Genomic DNA, 11,776 nt, shown 5'->3' on the forward strand with positions numbered 1-11,776 from the left:
GAAGAGGCAAGTCACAAATTATGAAAGGTGTGCATGTATGCTGTTCTACCAGTACTCCATGGGTAAGCAAATGTAAATTTAATTGCAGATTATCACCCCAAATCAGCCAAAAATGATAGTTTACCCTCAAGTAACAATTAGAGTACATGATAAAATTCAACTGTTGCATATTAAGGAAACACATAATAAAGTCCCCAAGGTTGCCACAGAGGCCTCGCCTAATATTTATGATAGAAGTACCTGAGCACACAATGTACAAAGGAAAACAGGAACTGTTAACTGCAAAATTAAAGATAATGGACTGGATTTATTCATATAAAAAGGGAATTCATGAGAATGCAAAATTAAAGATACTGTACTGGATTTATTCATATAAAAAGGGAATTCATGAGAAGTACATGTGAACATGAATCTAATTGGAGGTTAACAAACTGCAATGATTTCACACAAGAGGTAATAGATTGTTTAACAGGGTCACCACCAGAAGAAAAACTGCAGTTGACACTGTGCCTGGTTGTATTAAGGGACATGCAATTGCAACCGTCAAATCATGAACGTAATTTTAATACAGTAATAAAAGGAAGAGGTAGGAAGAAGTGAGCACACAACAGAATTGTCAGATGGAAAGGGAAAATGGAAAAGTCAACACCAGGCAAATAAGTTTCTGGTCATTTAATCTAAATGGCAATTCATAGACATGAGTGATTTCTGGGCACTAAGATGTGCATGAGATGCCAACAGCATTTGAAACACAGTTCAAAAATATTCAAGATATGACATAATATGTACTTCAATGCCACATCTAAAGAATTCCCAGGTGCACATTGCATTTGCAGTTTTGCCATGGCTGTACTATAGATGGCTGCTGGAATGTTATAAAAGACTGGTAAAAACAGAGTGTCATGTAAATATACAGGATGTGCCAGGAGCATTGGTATTTAGGGGTATGACAGGAACAATCATTCAAAGCAAAAAGATCTAGTAAACATGGGTTCAAAAATGCATACCTTAAGAGCTATGAGAAGGTCTTCATCTTCAACACTGAAAAAAATCTCTTCTTCTGCAGGCTTTTTGCTTTCCATGTTTTAGAAGGAAGTCATGGACCAAAGCAAGAAAAAAATTGTCTAGTAAACATGGACTCTAAAATGTTCAATAAAAGAGATGTTTCACAGTAGCAGAAGCTGCGCGGAGTGGCCACACGGTTTGAGGCGCCACGTCAATGATTGTGCTGCCCTTCCCACTGGAGGTTCAAGTCCCCCTTGGGCATATGTGTGTGTCTTGTTCTTAGCATAAGTTAGTTTAAGTAGTGTGTAAGTCTAGGGACCAGTGACCTCAGCAGTTTGGTCCCTTAGGAATTCACACACATTTGAACAGTAGCAGAGATGAACAAGTGCTAGTAGCTCTTAAAGTATGCACTTTAGAGCCTATATTTACTGGATATTTTTTTTTATTGGTCCACACTGTCACCTATCAAAACATGGAAAGCAAAGAGCTTGCAGCAGAAATTTGTTTCATAGTATTGAAGAAGTATTCATAGTTCTTAAAGTATGCACTTTAGAGCCCATGTGTATGACATTTTTGCTTTGAATGATCATTTCTGTCATACCCCTGAATACTGACCATTCCTCCTGGGACCCACTGTATAACACTATCACCAGAAATAATAAAGTAGCAAACCTCCACATATCCAACAGCTTTTTCAAATATGTTGCAGATAATATGATAAAATAAAACATAAATAAGAAAATCCAGTTCAATAAATATAAAATAACCACACGTAGTCAATTAATGTGGTGTCCCTCCAAAAATCTTAAATAAGAATGCTCCAAACCTAGTTGGCCTACTTATACACTTATTTGACAGCTCATTTGAAGCAGCCACTTTTCCTGATGTTTTGAAAAAATCTAAGGTAATTTCAGTTTTTTAAATAAGGTGGGAGAGTATGTAAATAACTACAGGTCCATTGCAATTTCCTCTTACTTTTCAAAATTTTTTGAAAAAATTATGTACGACAAACTTATAGAATTTATATATAAAGACAAACTCCTATGTAATGAATCACGTGAATTCAGAAATAAGAGGCCAGCAAAAACAGCTGTTCGTGTGTGCATAAATTGACCAGAAACAGTAATCAGCAGGAGCGTTTATTGACCTACAGAAAGATTTAAACATGGTGGATCATAGGATACTGCTGTCAAAGCAAGGTATTGCATTTGAGATCTGTCCAACAGTTGGATCAGTTCCTTATTGAGCAAATGTATGCAAAAAGTGAGTGTTAAGCACACTAATGTCAAACTTAAAACTATTTTAACACTTTTCAGTGTATAATCTAATTAAATATATGTAGTATACCCATAGGATCTGTGAAAGGACCACTTTTGTTTCTTCTGTACATTAATAATCTAAGCTTGAATATTTGAAAATGCCCACACATGATTTTATTAATCGATTTATTGGACTTAACTGTAATTCTGAACTTTAGCAGTATTCTAACTGTGGGGTACTTTTTTTGCCATAGGGAATGGACTTGGTGGCACTATTGTACTTCATATCAATTGCAGCCAGTGTCTCTTTATTGGTAAATTCCACTTAATGAAATATTGTCGGAAGTCAGCAAGAAAGTATATCATCCGACCCTATGATTTATCTGAAAATGTGCAGTCGAATCTGAGTATGACTGATCAGGGAATGAATTTCATTGATAATTTAAAAAGACGTTTCTTAATGAGGGCACCTATTCTCTTTAAGCAATGGTGGAAAGCATACAGGTGAAAAGACTAGCCAATCATACTTCATGAAAAGGACATTGATGGTATTGTGTCCTTTAAGTATAGCTATCATTTAACAAGCAAGATTCACCTTAAGTTTATGTTTCCTTATGGGGGTTGATTTCTTAATAAATTCAAAGGACATTGTTACATCAGCAAAAAAATTGTTTTCACAAAGACAGGACGTTATTGGTTTTGTGACCACATTAACAACTTGAGCACTTGCTACAGCGATGGAGGGAAAGCACTAGAAGATACACTATGTGATCAAAAGTATCCGGACACCTGGCTGAAAATGATTTAAAAGTTCGTGGCACCCTCCATCGGTAATGCTGGAATTCAGTATGATGTTGGCCCACCCTTAGCCTTGGTGGCAGCTTCCATCTTGCAGGCATATGTTCAATCAGGTACTGAAAGGTTTCTCGGGGAATGGCAGCCCATTCTTCATGGAGTGCTGCACTGAGGAAAGGTATCGACGTCTGTCAGTGAGGTGTGGCATGAAGTCGGCATTCCAAAACATTTCAAAGGTGTTCTTTAGGATTCATGTCAGGACTCTGTGCAGATTAGTCCATTAAAAGGATGTTATTGTCATGTAACCATTCCGCCACAGACTGTGCATTATGAAAAGGTGCTCGATCGTGTTGAAAGATGCAGTCGCCATCTCCGAATTGCTCTTCAACAGTGGGAAGCAAGACGGTGCTTAAAACATCAATGTAGGCTTGTGCTGTGATAGTGCCAAGCAAAACAACAAGGGGTGCAAGACGCCTCCATGAAAAACACAACCACACCGTAACATCACCACCTCCAAATTTTACTGTTGGTGCTACATATGCTGGCAGATGAAATTCACTGGCCATTCACCATACCCACACCCTGCCATCGGATCGCCACATTGTGTACCATAATTTGTCACTCCGCACAACATTTTTCCACTGTTAAATCATCCAATGTTTTCGCTCTTTACACCAAGCAAGGTATCGTTTGGCATTTACCGGCATGGTGTGTGGCTTATGAGCAGCCACTTGACCATGAAATCCAAGTTTTCTCACTTCCCACCTAAATGTCATAGTACTCCTGATACAGTTTGGAATTCCTGTGTGATGGTCTGAATAGATGTCTGCCTGTTACACATTGTGACCCTCTTCAACTGTTGGCGGTCTCTGTCAGTCAACAGACAAGGTCGGCCTGTACGTTTTTGTGCTGTACATGTCCCTTCATGTTTCCACTTCACTATCACATTGGGAACAGTAGACCTAGGGACATTTAGGAGTGTGGAAATCTCACGTAGAGACGTATGACACAATTGACACCCAATCACCTGACCACGTTTGAAGTCCCTGAGTTTTGCAGAGTGCCCCAGTCTGCTCTCTCACAATGTCTAATGACTACTGAAGTCGCTGATATGGAGTACCTGGCAGTAGGTGGCAGCACAATGCACCTAATATGAAAATGTCTGTTTTGGGGGGTGTCCAGATACTTTCGATCACATAGTGTATGTTCACCAATAATTGCCGTAAGAATGGCTTATGGTTGCCATCAAACCTGGCTTGTGGCCTTTCATTCTGCTCAAGAAAATGTGTAGAGCACAGTGACAAAATCCTAACAGGGATGAGTAATGAAAAACCAAACTGCCCCACCAAAAATTAAGTTGAAAACTGATAAAAATGTGCAAACACAAAATTTAGCTACATAACTCCCTCGATACTTGAATTTAATAATAGCACAGATTACATACATTATGAAACAACATTATTAACCAGATTCCCAACTACAATGTTTTATTGTGAGTGCACTCAAAAGCAGCACATATTACTCACCACAGCATCACACCCCAACTTACTGTTACGAACTACTTTCTAAAGCTTCCCAGACGCTGTGCTCTGGTGCAGCCTCTCACAGTGTGAATGGCCGCCACCCAGTTATCACAAGAAATGACCCTGTGGGACCTAATGCTTTGTCCAGTCAGGTGGAAACTAAAACTGCCGGTGCATGGTACTCAGTCTCCCATCAGTTTATTGAACAAAATTTTGGATGAGAGTTGGATGGAAAATTCCATGGTCCATGCCTTGGTCCAGTTGAGAAGTCACAAGATGTGCTTTTAAAAAGAACAAGACAAACCATTTGCAGCCTGCTCGTGGTCCAAGCTAAGTTTGAAAGTTAAAGTTGTGTGAACATTACCACACTTCTGTAACAAGAACCAAGAAAGTTACACTGATTTTACAGTCTCACATGCACTCCCAATTACCACACATTACTTCACAGAGCTAACCATGATTCGGTTATAGGTATAGGGCTACATGGGATGCTAAAACAATATAAAAGGAAATAAACTCGGTATAGTTGGTTCCCCTTTCAATCGTTCTCCCAGGCATATTTATATGATAAGCAGACAGCAGAAAAGCAGACTGCTGTACTAGGTAAAGGCAATTTAATCATTAAAAACAATACTTTCGTGAAAGGTGGCTAAGACAGACACCTCTCAACATAGACGCTCATAAAACAATGATATTTGCATATGGCACCACAATACTATTAAAAGGGCAAAATAAGGAGGAATTACAGTCATCATAAACACTTATAAAATAACTTAGCAACTGGGTGCAGAATAATCAGCTTTTCATAAATAGTAAATAAGCTATTCTACTGAAATTTCACAAGGATATGTACATCCATTTTCTCTCTGTCAGTGATGAATGAGTTTACAGAAACCAAATTCTTAGGATTATGTCTACAAAACAATATAAGATAGAATAAGGATATAGAATATGTTATGCAAAATTGCTCACTAAAATCCTGCTGTAGTGAGGAAACAATAAAGTGTGCACATTGTTTCTCACCTTATTTATGGGGTCACATTTTGAAGAAACTGCAAGAAAGGACAATTAGAAACATGTTTGGATGTCAAACATAAAGGCTGTATGCATGCACATCATGGAAAACCTTATATTCTTTAATACAAAAGTAATAGGTAAAGATAGTAGACTGAAAAAAAACTGCAGTATTCCTGGTCACTTCACCAGATAAAACAGAACCTTGCATATTATTCAAACCAACACATCACTGTGACAAAATGGCACTTTCTGCATTGGAGTTCAAGACTTCATAATGAACTTCCTGAAAACGTAAAAGCTAATAATGACATCAAAATGTTTAGAAAATCTTTAAATTCACATTTAGAGCATCGCTGCTTTTACTCTTTTGACGAATATTTAAATGTATGAGGTGTATTATGCAAATATTTAAATTATAAAGTACATTATTTGTAATTTTAAATATGTAGGAATAGAAATCACTTTCACCTGTATACACATAAATTGACGTGTTGAATGTCCAATGCATAAGCTTTTGTAGAGTACAGGATCAATAAAAATACAATACAATACAATATTTAAGAACAAGTGAAATAGAAAAACTGTGAAATCTAATTGTCATGATACATCGTGTTTAAGAAATCAAGTAGTGTATGAATGTGGTTCTCAATCTTATGTGAAACTAAACATTATTTTTTCATTTGGCAAGTTGTACTTTTTCTGCACTACTACCAGCAGCTGACTGTCAGATCTCAAACTTGATAATATCTCTTTTATCTTAACTGTTTTCCACTTTCAACAAATGTTGTAACTGTCCTTAAATCTCGTAAATGTTATAATTGTAGTATTTTCCTTTTCCAATGTGGGTGAAATTCTGATAACGTGTTCATTTATTTCTGCATTCATCTGTACATAGGGGTCTTTAGATCACATCAAGAAGGAGAGTCACTGCGGAAATGCAACAAGTCAAGGTGTACATTACCAGAAGAGAAGTAGTTGTTAGAAATGTAATCCATACACTGTGTTAACAATAAGCTATAACTGTACTGCTTAATACTAAATGTAACCTAGTGAATTATAAAAAAAAACGTTATTTTGTAAAAAACCATTTCTTCCTCAGTGTATTCAACAGCTGTTGTTTATCTTGTATTAGTAGCTTAATATTTACATCAATGTAGTTCCATTTTCCCAAAGAAAATAATTACCTATGTTAGTAACAAGAAAGGCTTATTTACAGTGAAGTACTGTTTGTCTTCCATCTAATAAAAACTTCTATCCCTTGAATCTAGATGATTTATAGAAGAAGTAGTTGATTATGTACATTATAAATTTCATCTGAAATGATGAGGATTCCAAATTCTTGCTTTATGGCAGATGGGAGCCTGGTGAATAACTTTGCAACAGAATTCAAAACTTCACTCTGAACTGTAGACAAGGAGGTAAATTGTACATGAAAATAATGTTTATGCCTTGAAATATGACTGTGAAAATCACAGTTCAGCTGAAACTGATTGTTGTTATCAGTGTCTAACACTATGTGCTGGAAAGTGTGTATAAGAATGCCAAGATCCTTAAAAAAGTCTCTGCTTGATGTGCATTTATTTACTTTATACAGTGCTATTACTGTTGAAAATGAGAGATACTTCTAAGATCCCTTGCTTAATTGAGATTCTTGTTTGTAATTTTTGCTTCTTTGAAATTAGATGATGTGAATTTTTGTGAAATTACAATGTAAAATGCTTGCTGTGAACCAGTTGTATGCCTACAGTATTAACTATCATCTGGGCTATGTCTTGTAAATCCAAGTATGGGCCCTTACTTAATATGTCATTGAGAAACCTTACAGTTTTTGACCGTTTCTTTAAAGTAATTGGAAAATCATTTATGAACATTATGAGCAGAATTTGACCCAGTACCAAATCTTGAGGATTTTATCATGTTAATTCCACTATTTTGAGTTTAGTTTTATTCCTGAGACACAGTCCATCAGTGTGACTCTCATCTTCCTGTTTTGAAGGTGAAACTCCATCCATACATGGTTTGATGAATGCCTTGTAGAGTTTTGTGGTACAAGCAATCAAAAGCTTTAGCAAAGTCTAAGAATACACCAAAAGAGACAATTTTTCTTGTTTATCTGTGTCAGGACTTCATCATAAGATCTTGCATGGCTTTCTATGTGGAGAATTCTTCACAAAAGCCGAAATGAAGACAGTTAACAAGTTCTGCTTAGAAAAAGAGCCACTATCCTATCATAGACAATACAAGGTGTCCATAATTAAAGTTCCAGTTTCACAATGCTACATAAAGAGAACCACTGCTCAGAATGACGTCAAATTTGAACAGCATGTTATTGTTGCTGGGGGAAATGTCATGGAACAAAATAAATTAAACAATAAATTTGACCAATAGATGACACTGTAAGTGTTAGAATATACCCACCAACAGATGTGTGGCAAGCGGCTATTCTTCGGCTTGCATCCAAGATGCTCAAAATGACTATCTTCATGAAGGATCGTGGTGTCTGTGTGGCAGTAGCCGTGCAGAAATTCTGCATACGGAAGGGTATGAAAAAAGGCATTGGTCCAATGTCTTCTAATGGTCTGGAAAAAGACAATTACAAAATTCAGAAGGATAGGTTCTTTTGAAATGCAATGTGGCAGAGGGAAGAAAGGAGTTGATCCAACGTTTGTTGAAGATGGGGCCACAGCATTGCAGGGGGGAAGGTCGAGTATTTGGGTGTAAACATGCAGTGCATGGGGAATTGTCCAAATGTTGAACATGCATCTGAGCACAGTGCATAAAACACGACAAAACATCCTGCATTTTTATCCTTACAAAATCACCCTTGCTCAGGAGTCACTTCTCACTGACCTGCCAGCAAGACAAATGTTTGCTCTCTAATTTCTTGCTCACATGAAAGTGGGCAACAAATGGCCATGGAATATTTTGTGGGCAGAAGAAGCCCATTTCCATTTCCAAGGACATCTCAATAAACAGAATTGCAGAATATGAGCAATGGGAAATCCACACACACATCAATCGGTACCACTTCATTCTGCAAAGGTGGCTGTGTGGGGCAGGTTGACTGTGTCATTTATTGTAGGGCCAACCCTATGAGAGTCTTTTACTCACCAGCATCATTCCAACCTATCAAAAGCATGGATACATGGGTAGGATCATTTTTATGCAAGATGGTGCTCCTTCGCACGCTGCACAGCCAGTGAAATGGCTACTGCTGAGGCATTTCAGAAATGCTAGAATTATTAGCTGTCAACTCCATAGAGCCAGGCCATCCAGATCATGGGATCTAAATCCATGTGACTTCTGGCTATGGGGTTATCTGAAAGATGTTGCTTTCAGTGCTCCAATTATGAATATAGCTGAAGTGAAGGCACACATTGCACAGTACATTCTGAATGTGACCCCTGAGACACTGCAGTCTATTGTGGAACATGCTGTTTTTTTATTTCAACTTGTGGCAGAATATTGGACATGTCTTTCGCCAGTCTCACAACTGTTAGAAACTGATGTCATTTTGTGTTTTATGCAGTTTTTGGCCCCAAGACAATTTAAAATTGATGTCATTTTGCTTTTTATGCAGTTTTTGGCCTCAGGACGGTAAAAACTAATTTTTGCGATCTGATGTGGAACAATTTTGCCGTGGTGGATGGGCTTACCTAACTAACAGTACCACAACTGTTGACTGACAAACTTCCGCAGTCATGCACATTGAGTGGTGCAGATGGGTTAATGTACAACTCAAACCATAGTCATCATATTGTGATTCATCTCTTATTTGTAGCCAATCTCATTTACATTAAGATGCTTGCAGTGCCATCCATTGGTCAAATTTTCATTCTGCCTGCATCATTCTGAGCAACAGTTTTCTTTCTACAGTGTTTCGGAATTGGGACTTTATTTGTGGACACCCCGTATATGTATTTTGAGTTTGGCATAAAATGTGCCCTAAGTCATTGACTGTTTAAACAGGTAACTTTAAGGGTAGTCCTATAAAATGTTTTAATAATTTTCTAGAAACACTCTCATAGCCTGAAGAATTTCTACTTGATAGTGACCTAATTTATTTTGTAATCTCATATGGTGTTGTATTTTATACACTAATGTCTATTGGTGGTTCATGTCACATCTACATCTACATTTATACTCTGCAAGCCACCCAACGGTGTGTGGTGGAGGGCACTTTATGTGCCATTGTCATTACCTCCCTTTCCTGTTCCAGTTGCGTATGGTTCGCGGGGAGAACGACTGCCAGAAAGCCTGCGTGCTCGCTCGAATCTCTCTAATTTTACATTCATGATCTCCTCGGGAGGTATAACATCTGCTGAATAAATCTAATGCATCTGTATGTGGTTGTTGATTAGTAAGAGCAATGTCTGCTGCCACTGTGAGGAATTAATCAGTGCATTTGGTAGTTAATGATTTCAGTTTGTCACTATTTCCACTATAACCATTTTCTGGAGAGGGAATTTATATCACATTGTAATGTACGGAAAGTTCTGGTTGAGAATAATAAATTATTTAAGAATAAAGGAGATGACTCACCGAAAGGCAGAAGTGCTCCATTGTTGACAGATAAACAAACAAAAAGCACGGATTTACTTTGCTAGCTTCCGGAATGAAATTCCTTTCTCAAGATGTAGGAGAAACACACACAAGTGCACCTGTCTCCCTACATTGTGCTCGGTCGACTGCCAGCTCTTTCCTGGCCTACGGTGAGTCTACAACTTATCTTGGTAGATAGTGCTATGTAGAAGGTAAGAGATTTGGTCAGTACTGCACACCTGACATGACCATATCCCATTTTATCATGTAGCTACACTTATCTGATTGGAACAATTCTGGTGATTGTGCTGTCCAACTTGGAGAGTGTAACATGAATACTGTGTGTGGGTACTGTTCTGCTAAAAAACAGCATCTCTCTGATTTGTAGGAATGAATGGGATGATGATTTGATGTATTTTGCAATGTTCAGCTTTTCCTTTAATATACATTGAAGTTGCATCGTCATTGTAGTCTATGAGTTTCCACATCATGAAAGTGCAACCCAATTTCTAAAAAATGCTCACGGATGGGCTGTAGATGAGACTCTGGACACAACATCAGTCTTAATTTATGCTACAGTTGCCATGCATTCCGCAATGGCTGATGATGGTGATGCAGTATTCCAGACATGAATGTACATTTTGCCATCATTTGGAATCATGACAGTGAATATGGTCACCTTCCTTGGGTTATAATTGCCAACATCAATACATTGTTTAAATGCCAACAACATGTTGGATAATTCTTTGGGAACAGCATTTTTCCTTTTGCAGAACCAATATATTACCTCATTGCAATAAATGTGCTTGTCAGCATCGTGCCTGTAATATTTAAGAATCCAGTATGAAACTCCAAATGACAAACCACTCTTTATGCAAAGCAGAAATGTTTGTTATGGGCTCAATATTTCAATGGTCATTGAGTCATTCCTACCCCGTCCCCACTGGCCGCTGTGCCGAGCGGTTCTAGCTGCTTCAGTCCAGAACCGTGCTGCTGCTGCTGCGGTCGCAGGTTCGAATTCTGCCTCGGGTATGGATGTGTGTGATGTCCTTAGGTTAGTTTAAGTAGTTCTAAGTCTTGGGGAGTGATGACCTCAGATGTTAAGTCCCATAGTGCTTGGAGCCATTTGAACTACCCCATCCCCAAAATGACAGTTTGAATCACTGCCTTTACTGCACCCTCTCATCACACCATTGAAACATGGGGTTTTTACATCACCTCTTTAGAAGTGTTCAATTTCCACTAGTGTATATTGCTTTTTGCTAGTTTTTCCTCAGTTTACATACAATACTTGTATCTTCAGACCTAATCCTGCCTCCAGTTTCAAATTAAATGATAGACCTTGCGAACACAGCAAAACAGATTGGGATCTATGATTTAATACTGTATTTTACAGACTATAAGACCCCATGGACTGTAAGACGCACCTTAATTTGTTAGCAGTTTTTTTAAAAAAAATAACATTTTTACCATTCTTATTATTAGATTGCAAAGCCAGACTAAAATAAACGCTTAGTTTATAAAACCAAAATGACCTGTAAGATCCCTGAAAATCATCATCTGAACTTTCTTCCTCCTCTTCTTCTTTCTCTTTGTTGTCATCATTGTCATCTTCATATATAAGACGGTCTTCAC

General features: G+C 37.8%; 1 protein-coding gene across 2 annotated transcripts in view; it reads left to right on the forward strand.

Annotated features, from left to right (window-relative positions):
* Positions 1–6,704, forward strand: part of LOC126260258 (FAD-dependent oxidoreductase domain-containing protein 1-like) — a 115,438-nt gene extending 108,734 nt beyond the window's left edge. The window contains exon 9 of one of the 2 annotated variants that reach the window (XM_049957588.1): positions 6,495–6,704. In XM_049957588.1, coding sequence (XP_049813545.1) covers positions 6,495–6,574 — 80 coding nt within the window. In that variant the 3' untranslated portion in view covers positions 6,575–6,704. The remainder of the gene's footprint in view (positions 1–6,494) is intronic. The other variant, XM_049957587.1, reaches the window with a different exon arrangement.
* The last annotated feature ends 5,072 nt before the right edge of the window (positions 6,705–11,776 follow it).

Source organism: Schistocerca nitens, chromosome 5, assembly GCF_023898315.1.
Source record: "Schistocerca nitens isolate TAMUIC-IGC-003100 chromosome 5, iqSchNite1.1, whole genome shotgun sequence".
Classification (NCBI taxonomy): domain Eukaryota; kingdom Metazoa; phylum Arthropoda; class Insecta; order Orthoptera; family Acrididae; genus Schistocerca; species Schistocerca nitens.